General features: G+C 42.5%; 2 protein-coding genes across 2 annotated transcripts in view; one reads left to right on the forward strand and one right to left on the reverse strand.

Moving 5' to 3' along the window:
• Window positions 1-9,154: 9,154 nt before the first annotated feature.
• LOC115144573 (urotensin-2 receptor) lies at window positions 9,155-10,382 on the forward strand. Its single transcript, XM_065002302.1, has one exon. It carries the CDS (start codon window positions 9,288-9,290, stop codon window positions 10,380-10,382), a length of 1,095 nt encoding a protein of 364 aa, XP_064858374.1. The 5' UTR covers window positions 9,155-9,287.
• A 4,420-nt stretch (window positions 10,383-14,802) lies between these two features.
• Window positions 14,803-20,038, reverse strand: part of uts2r2 (urotensin-2 receptor 2) — a 33,030-nt gene continuing 27,794 nt past the window's right edge. Inside the window, exon 9 of the mRNA XM_029684849.2 lies at window positions 14,803-15,933. Coding sequence (XP_029540709.1) covers window positions 15,785-15,933 — 149 coding nt within the window. The 3' untranslated portion in view covers window positions 14,803-15,784. The remainder of the gene's footprint in view (window positions 15,934-20,038) is intronic.

Here is a 20,038-nt window from a genome sequence, read left to right on the forward strand (position 1 = left end):
CACAATATAGGTGAACCCCAAATCAATGTAGTTCTCATCATATTGGTGCCTCTTCGATGGTCCAACGTCCCTGTATGTTGTTCGGTGCTTTCCCGGGTAAGGGGGCAGTAGCTCTTCGGCTGCATCAGATTCACAACTGTCAGTGTCAATGCTTGCTGGGCTAACAACAAATGTAGAATTACTGTTGCTAGCATTGGATGTGCTCGTGGAGGCAGAAGAACTTGTGTCATGACAGGTGCCGGTGTAGTACTGCTGGTAGTAGCATTACTACCAGTAGAGCTGGTATGTGTTTCTATGGATGCGGGCCTTACTTTTTTTAAACAATTGATCCATTTTCGAATCATTGGAATGAGCAGCAGCTACGTTTGGCTACACATGGACCGTTAGTGGAATTTCCGTGATAGAGTAACGGTTAATGTGATTGGATGTTAATTATTTGACCAGGCTACCTGTATTTGACTTCGCTGAACCCAAATGTATTTCGCTGAACCCAAAAGTATAGCCCTGTTGGAAAATATAAATGGACTGTTTGAAAATGTGAAGATTTTTAAAATTATTTTTAAACATCACTCACATTTTTTTCTACCTGCTGTAGAATAAAAACATTCTGAATGTTCTTTTCAATCTCTGCAAAAAGCTCCCTAGGTTGAAGAGCTGTTATTTCAAAGGTCATGATTTTCAGTAAGAAGTTTAGACTTTTAAAGGCAGGTGAGAAACTTCCTGGAAAGCCTCAGGTGAGAGAACATGACATGTCCTCCAGCACAGTACAACTAACAGAGTTAAGAATGTACCATAAGCTCTCTCCACCGCTAGTTTGTAATATCGCAGTTGGAGCTTTCCAACTGGTACCTTTTTTGTACAACTCAATCGGTTTGCACGTTGTCAAAGAGGGCGGTCACGTGTGTTGTGAAGCAGAGGATCACTGGTTTGAGCCAGGTATGGGGACAGGGACAGTGGAGGAAGCTAAACTGTTAACAGCACACTAACATCGGTTGCACAAGCGCCTGACATTCAGATTGTAAAAGGCAGGAAGGCAGCCATGCCAGGCCTCTGCCTGTCTGCGTGTTGTGCTCCTGTAACTGGCTAAGCCTGCCTGCTCTCTGGTTTACTGCTAATGATCTTCACAAAGGTTTTCCAACAGGTCGATGGAGATGCTCTCAGCCCACCTAAGAGTAGCTTGCCAAACAGCATGTATTTTTCACATGTTCCACCACAAACTGACATAAACCAATCTCGCAGGTATCAGACAACTCAAGGTCCCGTCTACTATCCATTCAAATCCACATTGACATTATCCCACCACTAGTTGGGCACAATTGGCTTCAAACGCCAAACGTACCACAATACCTGCCATTTCATTTCCAGCAAAATTGGCACTGTATCTCTGTGTGGTACCGGCGTTTGTCTATCATTCACTTTGTGTAGCCAGTTAGCTACACACATTTGTATTTACATTTCAAAATGTTAACTTCAAAGTAGGCTTTGCTGGCAGAATTATATCATGATTATTTATCAATTAAGGTAGGCTTTGTTTAGCAAACTCTGTCATGACGGCACCAAAAACATTGCTAGCACAAAAGAGATATTACACAAAAAAAGATAAATGTTATAGATATTTTTCTTCCAGCCCTCAAAAATTGTCTTCTGATCATTTAAGCATTGACACGGATTCAGAACATCCAAATCCATTGTTTCTCTATGAATAATTGTAATTTAGTAAATACATTCCATAAATAAATCTGGGAAAATAGAACTGAGAACCAGATTTCGGGAAAATACAAAGAGTGCCTATTTGAAAGCTGGGGGGCTCTCATGCTAGAAAAGGTTGGAGACCTCTATCTACACCATGGCTACCTGGTGATTCTGAAAAGGCATTTGCACTTAATAAAAGCTAGAAGGTTAGATATGAGACATTTCAGTGAATTTTAAAACTCACGCACAGTTACGCGTTCCCACACATGCACACGCACACACTCACACATTCTAGGGCTCCTGAGTGGCGCAGCGGTCTAAGGCACTGCATCTCCGTGCTATAGGCATCCCTACTACTACCCTGGTTTGATCCTGGGCTGTATCCCAACCGGCCGTGATTGGGAGTCACATAGGGCGGCGCACAATTGGCCCAGCGTCGTTAGGATTTGGCCGGGGTAGGCCGTCATAAATAAGAATTTGTTCTTAACTGACTTGCCTAGTTAAATAAAGGTCAAATAAAAAACACAGAACATTTATTCTGAGACTGTTATCATTAAGCTGATTTCATCTTCATCTCCCCTCTCTCCCTCCCTATCCTTTTTTCTTACCACTTTAGTAGCGAGAAGCCGTGAGGACTGTGCAAATTTAAATGTAATTATCTCTATTATGAAGATCAGTAAGGTCGCTTAGTCATTTTCCATATTGCATATTAATGGAGGCAGATGTAACAGTGCATTTTGGAAAAAATGGCATACAACCATAGAAAAAGCATCGCGTTAAAATGTAAAAAAAAAAATCAATTAGGTAAATGTTCATTCCAGTCTGACCGCTGCATGTGGTTGATATCAGATCTCCATAACATCCTGATATACAAAAGTATGTGGACACCCCTTCAAATTAGTGGAGGCTGTTATAGCAGCAAAGGGAGACCAACTCCATAATAATGCCCATGACTTTGGAATGAGATGTTTGATGAGTAGGTATTCACGTCATATAGTAAGCCTTTTAGCTACGTCAAAAACTTCAAAGAACACAACAAAAAAACAACACTCAGGTAACCTTGACTCTCTGTCTGACTCATCTCATTTCAACATCTAGATGAATAAATACAAAACAATGCCCACAAACCATGTGTAAGCGAAATACATCTGACAACTCTAGGGGCATAGGAAGATGAAAAGAAAATGCTCGATATGCAGGACACGTGAGTAAACTAGATGAGAACACAGAGGGGGAGTGCAAAGCATGCTCTGTACAAGTCACTGCTCCTCAATATTCCTGAACAGCCAGCTACATGCAGAACTGATAGAGAATCAGAAAATGACAGATCATATACACTGGGTGTAAAACAAAAACGTTAGGAGCACCTTCCTAATATTGAGTTGTACCCCCTTTTGCCCTCAGTACCGCCTCAACTCGTCGGGGCACGGGAAACTGTTGAGCGTGAAAAACCTAGCAACATTGGAGTTCTTGACACACTCAAACCTTACCCAATTGAAGGGCACTAAAATATTTTGTCTTGCCCATTCACTCTCTGAAAGGCACACATACACAATCCATGTCTCTCTCAATTGTCTCAAGGCTTAAACGTTGTTCGTTAACTGGTCTCTTCCCCTTCATCTACACTGATTGAAGTGGATTTAACCAGTGACATCAAGAAAGGATCATAGACTTACCAGGTGAAAGCTATGTCATGGAAAGTTCTGTACACTCAGTGTATAATAGGTATATCACGACTGAGGATATGACCCAGTCAGACTCAAGAGGCAGATAGTATGATTCTCAGAATATTTATTATAACAAAGGGGCCGGCAAAGGGCAGGTCGAGGGCAGGCAGAGGTTCGTAATCCAAGGCAGAGTCAATCAGGGACAGAACGGAAGGCGAGTTCAGGGTCAGGACAGGCAGAAAGAGCAAAACCGGGAAGACTAGAAAATAAAACTTGAGAACATGGAAACACACTGGTAAGACCTGACATAACTAGACGAACTGGCAACAGACAAACAGAAAACACAGGTATAAATACACAGGGGATAATGGGAAAAAATAGGAGACACCTGGTGGGGGGTGGAGACAAGCACAAGACAGGTGAAACATATCAGGGTGAGACACATAGACCTTTAATGTAATTGAACTGTTTTACAGAACATTTCATTGCTTTTTGCTTTTAACCCGATGTGTTAGTATTATGTTCTGTTTCTATTCATTTAAACTCAATAATTGATCTTGGGGTGATTTGTTTTCATGAATATGGTTTTCATATTTTCAAGGCAAACTTCCTCCCAGAGGGGAGAGGCTTTTTCAATTCAACATTCTGTCTTTCTCAAAGAGTGTAACTTTAATTATGCATTTCATGGCCTTTTATTCCATTTTATATCCATCGGATTCATACTTGGTAAACGTTGAGGATACCATTGATCAGACCAGCCAATCTGACTAACAAAAGTCGAACAGTGACTAGTAACTCTTGACTATAATAATGTTTCATCAAGTGTTGAGAACTGATCTTCCTGCCGTTAACAAATAATAATGTTTTGTTGAGCTTGGTTGAAGGAATGTGTACCTAGCGACATTTGCATGTCAAAAGCACATTGTCAACGCTCCCCGGAAGACACTCCTGATGTCATGGGACCAAGAACTAGAAGTTGGGTTCCATTAGTTGGACTGAAGACTCAAGAAGGAACTCTCTTATATGGTACGGGCTGTTTCTTCCTATATTGGACACAGGCTGTCCATGTACAGCTTCTGTCCAGGGGGGATTTGTGGGCTCAGCCCTAATTTATGTGCTCTCTGACACCTGGAGCTGCATGGCAAATGGTCCAGGAACAAAGGACAATGCCCATGGACTAGTCAGCCCTTCCTCCTCTGAGGGGCCGAAATGTATCTCTGTTACAGTATGCAGAGGACTGACTATTGTGGAATAATGCCTTGTGAACTGGCATTGTGGTGTCGTGACAACAATCGCTCCCTCAACGTGAGCAAGAGGGCACAATAGTGTCTCTACTTCCTAAGGCGGCTGATGAAATGTGTCATGCCGCCCTGAGTCCTCTCCAAATACTACCGCTGCATCATCAAGAACATCCTGACCGTTTGATTCACAGCCTGGCACGGGAAATTGCTCCGTAAACAAACGCAAGGCCCTCCAGCGGGTGGTGAAAATGTACTGGGACCGTGCACCCACCCATCTGGGACATCGCCTCGAAACGGTGCCTGATGAAGGCACACAGCATCATCAAGGACCCCACACACCCCAGCCTCTAGCTGTTCTCTCCCTTACTGTCGGGCAGACGGTATCGGAGCATGAGGTCTGATACCAACAGGGTCAGAGAATATTTCTATCTACAAGCTATCAAACTGCTGAACACTTGAACTGGACTGACCACCTGCTCTGATTCTCCACAACTTAGCACACATGCACTCACTCATGCACACCCCCACAGAGACACACACACATACATATACACTCATGCTACACGCACATCACTGCTGCTACCAAACTCTTATTATACTGCTCAGTTTATACACTGCCCCCCCCCCCCTTCCCCAATACATGTGTAAATATTGGACTATAAATTGTGCTTTCCTGTATTATACATACAGTACATTCGGAAAGTATTCAGACCCTTTGGCTTTTTCCACATTTTGTTACGTTACAGTCTTATTCTAAAATGGATTGAATAGTGTTTTTTCCCCTCATCAAACTACACACAATTCTCATAATGACAAAGCAAAAACAGTTTTTTTTTTAAATATGGAAATATTATATTTACAAATGTATTCAGACTCTTTACTCAGTACTTTGTTGAAGTACCTTTGGCAGCAATCACAGCCTCAAGTCTTCTTGGGTATGACGCTACCAGCTTGACACGCCTGTATTTGGGGAGTTTCTCCTATTCTTCTCTGCAGATCCTCTCAAGCTCTGTCAGGTTGGATGAGGAGCGTTGCAGCACAGCTATTTTCAGGTCCTCTTCAGAGATGTTAGATCGAGTTCAAGTCCAGGCTCTGGCTGGGCCACTCAAGGACATTTAGAGACTTCCGAAGTCACTCCTGCGTTGTCTTGTCTGTGTGCTTAGGGTCGTTGTCCTGTTGGAAGGTGAACCTTCGCCCCAGTCTGAGGTCCTGAGCGCTCTGGAGCAGGTTTTCATAAAGGATCTCTCTATACTTTGCTTCGTTCATCTTTGCCTTGATCCTGACTAGTCTCCCAATCCTTGCCATTGAAAAACATCCCCACAGCATGATGCTGCCCCCTCCATGCTTCACCGTAATGATGGTGCCAGGTTTCCTCCAGACATGAAGCTTGGCATTCGGGCCAAAGAGTTCAAACTTGGTTTCATCAGACCACAGAATCCTGTTTCTCATGGTCTGAGAGTCCTTTAGGTTTCTTTTGGCAAACTCCAAGCGGGCTGTCATGTGCCTTTTACTGAGAAGTGGCTTCCGTCTGGCCACTACCATAAAGGCCTGATTAGTGGAGTGCATCAGAGATGTTTGTCCTTATGGAAGGTTCTCGAATCTCCACAGAACTCTAGAGCTCTGTCAGAGTGGCATTCAGGTTCTTGGTCACCTCCCTGACCAAGGTCCTAATCCCTCGATTGTTCAAGACTAGGAAGAGTCTTGGTGGTTCCAAACTTATTTTGGTACCCTTTCTCAGATCTGTGCCTTGACACAGCTCTACAGACAATTCCTATGAACTCATGGCTTGGTATATGATCCGACATACACTGTCATGTCAGAGAATTGGATGTGGAACTGGAGACAAGTGGGAGTGGAGTTGCTAGGCGGGGGATAAATGACGGTCAAAGACAAAAGTACAAAATAAATTCAAAATAAACACAAAAGAAGTTAGTTTGAATGACACTGTGGTTTCAGCTAATGCCTGCTTGCCCGAGGCTGATGCTGTGGAGGTGTTTGTGCCCGTGTACACATGCATATACACACACTCTCATTCAAATGCAGACACGTGCCCATACACGGACACACACACACATACACACATGTAAATAGTGCCATATTGTACATGCACTCCAACATATTCAGTTGGCCTTGCTGTTGTGATTTTTGTTGTCCTTGATGTTTTTTGCTTTGTTGTTTTCTGTTTTCCTTTGTCTTTTTTCTCTTTTGTTCATTTTGTTGGTTGTTGGTGCATTAGGGGATATGTGCTGAGGGGGGGGGGGGGGGTGTCTTGGGGGTTATTTAATTTGATTATGATTTGTTATAGCAAGCCTAAATAAGTTCAGGAGTAAAAATGTGCTACAAGTCACATAATAAATTGCTTGGACTCAATATGTGTGCAATAATAGTGTTTAGCATGATTGTTGAATGACTCTCTGTATCCTACACATACAATTATCTGTAAGGTCCCTCAGTCGAGCAGTGAATTTCAAATACAGATTCAACCACAAAGACCACGGGGGATTTCCAATGCTTCTCAAACAAGGGCAACTACTGGTAGATGACTAAAAATTATATACAGTAGACAGGTGTGTGCCTTTCCAAATCATATCCAATCGATTGAATTTACCACAGGTGGACTCCAATCAAGTTGTAGAAACTTCTCAAGGATGATCAATGGAAACAGGATGCACCTGAACTCAATTTCGAGTCTCATAGCAAAGGGTCTGAATACTTATGTAAATAAGCTATTTCTGTTTTTATAAAAAAATGTTTTTGCTTTGTCATTATGGGGTATTGTGTGTAGATTAATGAGAAATGTTTTTATTGAATCAATTTTAGAATAGGGCTGTAACGTAACAAAATGTAGAAAATGTTAAGGGGTCTGAATACTTTCTGAATGCACTGTATACTGTATTCTAGTCAAGGCTCATCCTATATAACTACTGCTGTACACAACTTTCCTATTCATATACTGTCCCTACTGTCTATACACACCATTATATATATGTGTGTATATACTGTACCAGTCAGAAGTTTGGACACACCTACTCATTCAAGGGTTTTTCTTTATTTTACTATTTTCTACATTGTAGAATAATAGTGAAGACATCAACACTATGAAATAACACATATGGAATCATGTAGTAACCTAAAAAAAAGTGTTCAACAAATCCAAATATGTTTTATATTTGAAATTCTTCAAAGTAGCCACCTTTTGCCTGGATGACAGCTTTGCACACTCTTGGCATTCTCTCAACCAGCTTCATGAGGTAGCCACCAGTTTAAACCGAATGACCATGCTTTACGAGAGAGAGAGAGAGAGAGAGAGAGAGAGACGGAGAGAGACTTATGAAAGTTTTCACCCCCTTGGCATTTTTCCTATTTTGTTGCCTTTACCAGCTGGAATTAAAACTGATTTTGGGGGGGTTTGTATCATTTGACTTACACAACATGTCTGCCACTTTGAAGATGCTAAATATTATTTTTATTGTAAAACAAACAAAACAAAACAAAACAAATAAAACTTGAGTGTGCATAACTATTCACTTCCCTGGGCTTTGACTAGGCCATTCCAAGACATTTAAATGTTTCCCTTTAAACCAGGTGAACCTCCGTCAAAGGGGGTGAATACATATGCACTCACTACTTGAAAAAATTTCAGTCATTTTCTTTCATTTCACTTCACCAATTTTGACTATTTTGTGTATGTGCATTACATGAAATCAACAAAAATGCAACAAAAAAGGAAAAACGCCAAGGGGATGAATACTTTTGCAAGGCACTGTATGCTTCCTATATTCTGTTCCCCTCCCATCTTGCAGACATCTTTTATCTCACATAACACAGTCTCTCTTGGGACTGGAATAAAGACGTTACACCTGTGCTTCTTCAATGGGGCTGTATCTGCACACACCTTTTCCGTAAATTGCTCACTTAATCTATTTCTCAAACCTCAACAACTTCTTTATGCACAAAATCGAGTGAGTGGTATATTATTATATGGCCTGTGCAGCGTCATTAGTCTAAACGTTTTTGAGGAAATGGAAAATATATTTTCACCTCTTAGATTATACAAGGGAATTAAATCGAACGTTTTTTTTGTGCCAGAAGCAGGGACGTTTGATGTTTCCTAATACCTACGCTTGTGTAGGTCCAGGTGAGAAAGATGAATATCACAATACCCTTTTTATGCGTAAAAGTGTCCCGCTCTCTTTCCTTGAAATAATGGGAATTCTACCATTTTTAAATTAACATATTAATCTGTAGGAAATCCATACTCAATCTTTGTTCATTTTTTTGCAGGCAAAGTTTATGTAAGAAACGCACCTCCTTATTTCTCTCAGTCCCTCTTGTTTGGCATGTGACTTATTTTGTCACAGCTCAAAATTAATGAGTTCATGAATAAATTCAGAATTAATTAAATATAGTGTACTATATATAGTGTTATGTTTGTATATGTTATGCAATATCCATGAGAGTGTGACTGGGGAAGAGTTCAGTGACTGACGTCAGGAGAAGCGGAGAAGAGCAGCGGCAGCGCGCGCAGACAGATATCACTAAAGTCAACACACAACCTGCACTGGTGCGCTTCACTGACCAGTGACCAACTAAACCTAGCTGCATCTTTTAGAACTTCTTCACCATAAACAATACATCGGAACAAAAACGGAACGACACCAGAGAGGCTCCACACACAGACAGTGCGATGAACCACAACAAGACTGTTAACCATAATGTCAGTCCGCCAGCTCCAAACAGCGGCTCCGGGAGCAGCGTGGACGAGCTGGTTATCACCTCCACTTTCGGGACCTTGTTGTCGGTCGTCTACATAGTCGGCGTGTCGGGGAACGTGTACACTCTAGTAGTGATGTGTCATTCTATCCGCTTCGCCACCTCCATGTACATCTCCATCATTAACCTAGCGCTAGCGGACCTCTTGTACCTCTCCACAATCCCGTTCGTGGTGTGCACCTACTTCCTCAAGGACTGGTACTTCGGAGATGTGGGCTGCCGCATCCTCCTCAGCCTGGACCTGCTCACCATGCACGCCAGCATATTTACCCTCACTGTGATGTGCACGGAGCGCTACCTGGCCGTCACCAAGCCCCTTGACACGGTACGGCGCTCCAAGAGCTACCGAAAAGCCCTGGCCTGGGGGGTATGGCTGCTCTCTCTGGTCCTCACCTTACCCATGATGGTCATGGTCACAGAGACCACTAAGAGCGCGCCCAACGGGGGGGTGAAGAGGATGTGCGCGCCCACCTGGGCGCCCCGGGCGTATAAGATCTACCTGACTGTTCTGTTTGGCACGAGCATCATGGCACCTGGGTTGATTATCGGCTATTTGTATACGAAGTTAGCCCGGACTTATTTAGAGTCCCAGAAGAACTCGGTCATCAACAAAAGGAACAAGCGCTCCCCGAAGCAGAAAGTCTTGGTAATGATTTTCACTATAGTTCTGGTGTTCTGGGCGTGTTTCCTTCCGTTCTGGATATGGCAACTGTTCCCGTTGTACCACAACAAACCGTTAAGCCTGGCATCTCACACACACACCTGTATTAACTACCTGGTGGCCTGTCTCACCTACAGCAACAGCTGCATTAACCCCTTCCTCTACACCCTCCTCACCAAGAACTACAGGGAATACCTGAAGAACAGACACAAGAGTTTCTACCGCTACACCTCGTCTTTTAAGCAGCGCGCTCCCAGCTTGTATTCCTGCGGGAAGTCGGCCTCCTCCTCGAATCAGTTTGATTTTAACTCGGAGACGCTGGTGATGGGGACTCTGCAGGGACAGTGAGCCCGTGCAAAGAGAGAGTGATTTTGGAACTGCAACAGGTAACAGGTAATCATTATCCCTTTTACGCATCTGTCAAATGCACAAAAGTAGTTTGCTAAGATATGCATTTGTCATATGGCTGGGTATATTATTCTTGTATTATCCTTCCTTCTTCCTATCCCTCAAATTAGATATGACTTGACAGTGTACAGGTCAATCAGGGCTAGTTTCAATTCATGGCAGAGCAATGAATTGTGTAGAGGAGAAACTGGTTTTACTTCTGTTTGACTCCGAGTCTCCTGTGCTATATTCTACTACACTTGTATAATCTATCTGACTCCCACCTGCTGTCTTTCAGTGTTTAGCATCCGTGGCTACAGTGAATGGCAGGTTGACTCTAATAACGACGTCCACTGAATACCACAGCAGGTGGGAGGAAGATTCGCCATGGAGGTGGAAAATATAGCAGACAGATGTGAAAGTTACACAGTAAAAGCATCTCTTCCCTCTGCCCTGGTTTGTCACCGTCTGGATGAGAAGAATGTGTTATCTCAATAGTCAAAAATATACTTTCCTCTCCTTCATTTGTACTGCGGTGAGGAAACTGTATAGGCCTTCCTGTCTTTATCCTCCGAGTGCAGAGTTACTTCCTTCAGTGTAAGCACCTGAGTGATGGTCGCTATCTACTGTCATGTGGTGCTGACGGTCGGAACTTTGGAACACTAGTATGACCGCTGGCCATGGTGCTGAAATCTCTGCTATTAGATTGGCTTGTTTACATCGGGCCTTCTACAAGTGACAGTCACCACAATTCTCATTAATCGTGATCATATATCAGTGTTTCATTGATCATTAATGGAAACCTATCGGTGTGTGATCCATAATTGATCAGACTGGATCAATATCATAGTTTGATACAGATACAATTATCTATTTGTTATTTTGGACAGGAATGTCTGTTCCGGTTGTGCTGTCCTCTTGGCGGCTAATGAACAATCGCTAAATCAGCCCTCATGTTTTATGTAGAGTCTATAACGGTGATTAAGATGGCCTCCTGTGCTGGGCAGAAGCTTGTTTAGTCTAATCTGCTCCAACGGGAACCGTATCAGTGTCACGTCAGACCACCATCTGCCTTCACATCTCCACCTCCTCAAACTCACCTCTCACCCACGCAGATAAAACACAGCCAAATGGCAGGAAATTGGTTTTATACACTTCCTTTCACACACACGCACCCGGGCACACACCAAGTCCCAGGTGGCCTGCGCATATCGGTAACATTGACATTTGCCGGTGAAAAAGCTTAAACGGTGTACCTCGCTCTCTCTCCTAATTAGTCCCAGATAATAATAAATGACTCCAGCAGATAACACCGGAGCCTAGTTGAATATTTCACATTCTCTCTGATGTTCATCATACTCTCAGATTGCATTCTGGGTCTAAAATGGCACACTTCTCCCGATATAGTGTACTACTTTTGACCAGGGCCTATAGGATGCCATTTGGAATGCACAGCTTGTGTGGAGCTGAGCAGAGCCGAGCGGATTCCTATCCCCATCTGTTTTTTTTCAAGGCGGAGGATGGTAAATAGGCAGTTTAAGGAAATTATAACGCAACGCAGCCTCTTCAAGTGTAAACACTGGGATGCGGTTTATCAGCCAATGAAGGCTTGTATTACTCAGAGCACTCCAACAGGCGCTGGGCTATGCCCGTTACGTACGTGGAGCAGGAATGAGAGACAATTGGAGGTTTAACCGTTTGAAGTGTGTTTTAACGAGGGAGGACATGTTAGGAAAATTAGGTGAATGGCACTGGACCTTGACTTTCCATTTGCATCAAGTAACCGCAAGAAAGTCTTCATGTGCCGTTTTTAACTACGGAACTTCTTTAATAGTGAGGAAGCGGAAGACAGTGTTCAGCTAAATCTACCAATTCATTTGATATTTCACAATGGAAAAATGATGTGATCAGAAGAGATCAGCAATGTGGACAACTGATATAGAAGGGTGATCGTGCTAGTAGGTGAGTGTCGCTTTGGAGTTGAGACTTGGTCCTACAAGGTCCTCTTTGAATGGTCAGAACTTGTTCACGGCACTCTTATCTAAAGGAGGTGAGAAAAAAAGTGTGTTTATCAAGCCTGTATTTTCTTGGTATTGATCGGAGTCCCTGTGACGCATTGAACTATTTCTGAAGAAATCTCAAATGATTTTCAATACACACAAACAAGAGTGCCTCGAATCCCACAGGTTTCCTGCGTTTCAACGGTTTTTGTTACCCAAAAGATCGGTCCAACAGCTTTGAATTAAACACTTCCCCTAGTGTGAACCAGAACTCTTATGCACAGCACTCCACCAACACGTGGAACAGACTTTCCACCGTTTCTTGCAGTTTATTTTACGTGTGCTCCATCGTGTGTGTTCCATTCTGTTGTTTCTACCTCCCCTCTCCTAATTTCACACTCTTCCATCCTCCCACCCACTCCTCGTCTCATCCCTTTCTTCTCCTCCTCCTCCTCATCCTTCTCTCCTCAAAGATGAAAGCTGTGCCTGAGGAGCAGATCTAGGTAACACACTTGTACTCACATGCACTTCTGAACAGTTCATTTCTATCCTCACTAAAGATAAGCTATTGGGCTCACTCACAACTAATATTCCCCCTCCAGACAGAACTGAAGGGAGGGATTTAGTTCTGTGTGTAACCGATACTGAAGCTAAAACAAATGAACGGAACATACACAGACTCTAACAAGACTTGTCATGCATTACAATAGCTCAAGGCATGCTGTTCTTGTCAATCATCACTTTATTGATGTTTTCAACATGGCTTCCTGACAACAGACTCGGTTATTAATATGCATCCGATGTCCAAAAAGACTGATCTGATTGAGGGTGAAATAAACTGACCGACATGGAGCTGACTGAGGCTTTAAAGATCAGGTAAAGACATAATAGGATTTCAACTCTGCCAACTCACTGGCATGGATTACAGGGCACACTGGTCCTGTGTGCCAGCCGTCTGATACCCAACCCAACAGATAACAGTCCCTAGGGCTACCTCTCCTCGTGTCCTTTCCTTCGCCAGCACTGGAATAAATAGCACAGGTGAAAGTAATATGGCGATGCCTTATTTTGAATTGGTGTGTACAAAGGAGAAGAAGCCACTTTTGACTATTGTGATGCAACCCCTGCTCCAATATGTCATGTGGTTCCCTCCCACAACCACAGAATCTAACCAACTCAATTGTCATTCTGTGACAAAAGTCAGTTGATAATCAATGCATTGGCAATTGAAATATACACTGAGTGTACAAAACATTATGAACACCTCTTTCCATGAGACTGACCAGGTGAAAGCTGTGATTTCACCTGTTAAATCCACCATCAGTGTAGATGAAGGGGAGGAGACCGGTAAAAGAAGGATTCTGAAGCCTTGAGACAATTGAGACATGGATTGTGTATGTGTGACATTCAGAGGGTGAATGGGCAAGACAAAATATTGCAGTGCCTTTGAACAGGGTATGGGTAGTAGGTGACAGGTGCACCGGTTTGTGTCAAGATGTGCAACGCTGCTGGGGTTTTCACACGGAACAGTTTCCTGTGTGTCAAGTTGGCTGGATGTCCTTTGGGTGGTGGACCATTCTTGATACACATGGGAAACTGTTGAACGTGAAAAACCCAGCAGCGCTGCAGTTCTTTACACACTCAAACCGGTGAGCCTGGCTCATACTACCATACCCCGTTCAAAGGCACTTACTGTAAATATTTTGTCCTGCCCCTTCACCCTCTAAATGGCACACATACACAATCCATGTCTCAATTGTCTCTGGGTTTAAAAATCCTTCTTTAACCAGTCTCCTCCCCTTCATCTAAACTTTTGTCTCGCCCATCCACCCTTTAAATGTGGTAAGCATTGGAGTTAACATGGGCCAGCATCCCTGTGAAACATTTTCAACACCTTGTAGAGTCCATGCCCCGACAAATTGAGGCTGCGCTGAGGGCAACAGGGTGCAACTCAATATTAGGAAGGTGTTCTTAATGTTTTGTACAAAATAAACACTGTACTTGCTGCATGGGGGAACACGCTCATTCATTTTCTACCAATAATATTTTATTTAAAATTGTTTGGGAGTAAGTGGGTAGAGAGGTTAAGAATAAAAATGCATTTGTCACGGTATGGATGCCATGAGCATCCTCCCGATTCGTTTAGGGAAGCAGGCTTCATAAGCAGACGCATGGACCATGTCCTTAGCTAGAAATTGCAAACACCATGTCTTATCCTGAGTATCAGGGCGTAAAATGGCTGAAGGCTCGTACAATGACTTCCTGAGGGGCTTAGTGTGTTTCAGATAGCCAGAGGTGGGGAGGTGATGGCACAACTTTAAGTCGTAAGCCCAATTCTGCACCCCCCCCCCCCTTCAATGATTTTGTTGTCCAAAACTAGGTTACTTCAGGTTCTTTTATTTCTTCCAAATCCCACAGACAATCTTCAAATAATATCCCATTTGATCAAATGCTAAAGCTTGACACATAAAAATACTAATTACTTTTCAACTGTGGGGTTTCTTCTCAGAAGAAAACACATTGTCACATTCCCTATGTAAGTGAGAGTGAAGGGCATGGAAGTGCCCTTTGGTGCTTCGACAGGTTGATACTTTCACATGAGGGAATAGGAAAGTTGTCAAGAGGTGTACAAATACCACTACTCCACCTCTCCAAAGCCCATTTCTCTGAGACCCGTTTGTGCTTTGAGCCATTCAGTTTCTAGTGGGGCAGAAACCATTGGCGCACAAATATTGAAAGAGAAACAAAACAGAGGAATAAACAAGGCAAAGTTGAAATTAGATAGAAATAGAGGGCACAGGCATTTGACCTAGCCTAAGTACCGGTCTCTTTCGCTAACATTCCACACCTTGACACTCTTTGTCATTGCCAAGGAGGAGTGGAATGGTAGCTGAAGAGACTGGTACCCGGACTACATTTGACCCCTTCTGCAACACAATCAGTATAGAGACAACCATGGAATGGAAATGTGACAAAGAAAAGAAAAAAGGCTAAACATTGTATCAAAACAATTTACTTTTAAATCACTTAATTTATATTGTGAAGAACACACTGTGTAGTAAGTGGAATCCTATTGTCAGAAAGCAGTACACCCTGTTTACTTTGGCACTGATAAAACTGATCTTAGACCAGTGTGTATTATCCTTTGTCCTTCTCCTTGCCTCTACCATCAGTGATGTGATCAGCACCACATAGAAAAGTAAAAAGCATTCATTTCTGTTTAAGTATAAGATGCTGATATAGAAAATATTATTTCAGGTGTTGCTGAATTATCAGGGAAAATCACGTATCTGCCCCCTCTTCTCTCCTCACCACCCTTTTCTCTCCCGTCTCTGGGTTGCAGGAGTCCTCCGGGCGACACTGTCACACAGAGGTAATGGGCATGGCGGGGTCTGAAATGGCGTGGGCGGGGTCACAGGTGAAGGAGACTGTGATGGCGTAGCGCGTTCCCCACGAGACCTGCTCTACGCGGTGAAGGTTTTCCGACCCTGAGGAAAAGAACGACACTCGCCCTGGAAGAGAAGAGAAAGAGGGGTCAGAAGATGGGTTGACGTCTCTCTGACCCTGGAGGGGAAGAGATGTTAGGAATGATGGGATCGATATGGGGTGGTGATCATCAGACCTTGGAGGGACCTTTGAGGGAGAGAAGAGAAGATTGGGGGTTAAAAAGAGGGAGAGCACAGAGAATGTACAAGTGTTTAAATCTCGGTGTTGAGGTAAAAAGTGTTGAGTGTTATATCAGAGTGTTGATTCTAGTGGGGTTAACACCAGTGGGATTGAAATGGAAGCTATCTGCAGTGTTATTTGAATCACAGTGGAATCAACACGGCATGGTGTTGTTACTCAACTGTGTGGAGTGAATTTCCGTTAACTCCGAGTGCTTTGTTTGTTGCTGGTGGATTTTCAGAATAGATTGTTTTAACATCTATGTTTCTGCATGAACATTGATTGATGAATTGATCTTATGCTATACAAAGATAAATGACTGAAATTGTTCTAAACTTATCCAATATGTAAGTGGTTGGACTCATTGCACCTATTACTGAGATGGTTTAGGTAGTCTTATTTATCAAGTTCTTTACCATAGCAGTCATTTTGAACGCAGGTTGTAGGTGATACAATTGTTGAATATCCTCCCTTTGGCTGGATTCCAATAGGAATCACAAATCACTTTGGGGCGGCAGGTAGCCTAGTGGTTGGAGCGTTGGGCCAGTAACCAGAAAGGTTGCTAGATCGAATCCCTGACCCGACAAGGTAAAAAAAAAAAAAATTAAATCGTCGTTCTGCCCCTGAACAAGGCAGTTAACCCACTGTTCCTAGGCCATCATTGTAAATAAGAATTTGTTCTTAACTGACTTGCCTAGTTAAATAAAATAAAATAAAAATTTGAAAGCCAGCATATTGTGACTTGCAGGTCTGATGTGGCCCATGAGCCTGGACTTTAAGACCATATCATTAAGGAATACTAGGCCATTACTATTAATTCAAACACATTCACTTAGGCAGTCACTTGGTGAAGGTGTCAGCACTATAAGTTAATTAATGCACAACCATGTCACTGTCACTAACAAACACAGTCATGGGTGGATAACTAACATCCAGTCAAAAGGCACTCTGGGAAATATGCAAATATGGCTTTACACCCTATAGTGTTAAAACACCCAAACAAATTACTGTGACACTACATGGTTATTCACTGAGAAAGTGTAACAAAGACTAATAAAGTGTTACTTTAAGTCAGAATTTGAAACAACCGTGGTTTTAGGGACCCAACACTCTGGGGGTGTTAGTTTAACACTTTTTTTTCTCGGTGAGTCACATATACACACTAAGAAAGTGTTACATTTAACACTGTGGTTGTTAAAAATCTGATTTCAAAATTGCTGTGAGGAAAGAAGGATGGAAGAAGTAGTGAGTTATAAGGGAAGGGAGAGAAATCGAGATAAGGGTTGAGAGGACAAGGAGACATGGGCTAGGTAAAAGATGGTATAGGAAGAGAGTTAGAGAAAGACGCAGCGGAGCCAGATACATACAAAAGAACCGACAAGGTGAGAGCAAGAGAGAGAATGAGAGATAGAGAAGTGAGAGGAAGAGACGAGGTGACACGGCGTAACAGAGAGGAGAGAAAACAATCAAGGGACAGTAACACAGTGGCAGTATGGAGACAGAAGAGCTGGTGCAGAAGTGAGCTCCAAAGCCAACAGACAGAGATGTTATTGAGATATCGGAACAAAACAAATATTAATAGGCAGTCACACAAACTGGTTTAAACCAATGAAGTATACAAACCCTGGATTTCTGATGCTATGCATTGGCCAATAAGAGGCTTTGTAGCCACCGGGCAGCCATGTTGGCACTCCCCAGAAGGAGCAGTCCTCCATAGGAATGAATGGAGTGCAGTGGGGACAGTAACAATAGAACTTTAAATGATACTTTAAGGATAATCTTTTATATATATATATATATATATATACATATATATACACAAAGATTAATGTTTAGCGCACATAATATAATTACAAAATATTATGGTGTCTAATCAAATAAATGTGGCAAAAACAAAATGTTGACATTAATAAATGCATTTCTATAGCTACCAAAATATTTGTTACAACAGTGGGGGTGCCAATATGGAGGTGCGGTGGCTTCAAAGCACCGCCACATAGTGTATATATGAATCATTGGTTGTAACCCCAAGTTCTTTGCCTGACGACTCACCCCGAATGAAATTCCGTTGCTGCTATCGATCGCTACATCCATTCGGTCTGAAACTGCCATCCTAGAAGTCGTTTGTGTGACTTCAAAATGAGGGGCGTTGTGCAAAACAAAACTCATCAGCGATTTGATCGATAAGGATGGGTAGCCAGGCAACCAGGTTCTAGAGTCTAAGGCCAACTTTTTTACTTAGACATGACTGTTGAGATTGGCTAGGTCAGCTAAGAAAAAGTCGCTGCAGGATAAAGTAAAAGGATTCAAAAGCTCCTTAAAAAAAGTATATCCACTTCGACACCATTTCTGCTACACACTGCTGTTCCAATAAGCCTTCAGTATTACGCTCAACTGCAATAGCAACGTGTCTTTCTAGGGCAGATCCCCTCCCCCCCGCCTTTTTTTTCTGTGAGTGTTTTTGTCATACCATTTAAATATAAAGCTGGAGTTGTTGTCTGTTTTTTTATAGAGCATTATCTGTGAGGAAAGTTGTGTGTGATTTATATAAGTCCCCCAGAGGATGGCAGGGGAAATCAGCGTGAGGCGGTAATAGAATTTACACTTTGAAAAACTAGACAATGGGGGAGGGGGGCAGTAAGAAGACAGCTAAACAAAAGATAGAGAGAGCGCTAGTGGAAATGACAAGAGCTATAATAGACAAACGATTGCTTTTCCCTTCACTGAAAAGGAGGGTATTTCAGGTATTAATAAATTAATGGTATTAGTCATAGGTAACGGTAAAGAACACTTCATTGGAGAATAATTCTTCTCGAGCCTGGGAAATGTAAAATATTTGAAACGTTTATTGTGAAAAGGCACTATTGTTGATCATGGGAATGTCAGCTACTACAGTCAAGTTCAAATGTATTGACACCCTTGATAAAGATGAGCAAAAAGACAGAAAAAAGAATACAAATACTGAGCTATATTGTATGCAACAAAAAAAAAGCAAATTATACTATTTTATACTAATAGAATTGCCCAGAGAAAGAGATTTAATATTTTCTACTCAAAAAGATAGGGGTCAAAATTATTGCCCGTGTTTTCAATACCTCACAAGTATAAAGACAGCCTTTTTCTCAAATGTTTTATGAGACCGAAGAACACTTTGGGAGGGATCTTAGGCCATTCCTCCAAAAATAATCTTTCCAGATTCTTGGTTTCCTTTGTCTGAGCTTAAGGACTTCCCTCTTCAATTTAAACCATGTATTCAATGGGGTTCAAGTTCAGAGAGATGGCCATTGCAAAATAATGATTTTGTGTTTAAGTAACCATTTCCTTGTGGATTTTGGGCCTCAGGACCAGCGTGAGGAAAATAACCACATAAAGATCCACCACCATATTTTACAGTAGATATGGGGTTCTCTTCCACCATCTTTCTCACCACTGGTGTGCATGGCCAAAGAGCTCTATTTTCATGTCATCTGACCATTGGTTCAAATCCAAGCACCGGTTTGAATCCAAGTGCCAATTAGGGCTGTTAATGGTGACCGTATTACCACCACACTGATGGTTACGAGTCATGACTGCATTCAAATTCTACGTGACCGTTCAGTAACTAAGCTTCTCCAAAGCTCTGATGCTGTTGATGGTAACTAGGCTTCTCCAAGCTCTGATGCTGTTGATGGTAATCAGGCTTCTCCAAAGCTCTGATGCTGTTGATGGTAATCAGGCTTCTCCAAGCTCTGATGCTGTTGATGGTAATCAGGCTTCTCCAAGCTCTGATGCTGTTGATGGTAATCAGGCTTCTCCAAGCTCTGATGCTGTTGATGGTAATCAGGCTTCTCCAAGCTCTGATGCTGTTGATGGTAATCAGGCTTCTCCAAGCTCTGATGCTGTTGATGGTAATCAGGCTTCTCCAAGCTCTGATGCTGTTGATGGTAACTAGGCTTCTCCAAGCTCTGATGC

The sequence above is a fragment of the Oncorhynchus nerka genome, linkage group LG16 (genome assembly GCF_034236695.1).
Source record: "Oncorhynchus nerka isolate Pitt River linkage group LG16, Oner_Uvic_2.0, whole genome shotgun sequence".
NCBI lineage: Eukaryota > Metazoa > Chordata > Actinopteri > Salmoniformes > Salmonidae > Oncorhynchus > Oncorhynchus nerka.

Excerpts from the sequence above, each read along its gene's own strand:
- LOC115144573 (XM_065002302.1), top strand. The coding sequence starts at position 9,288 with ATGAACCACAACAAGACTGTTAACCATAATGTCAGTCCGCCAGCTCCA.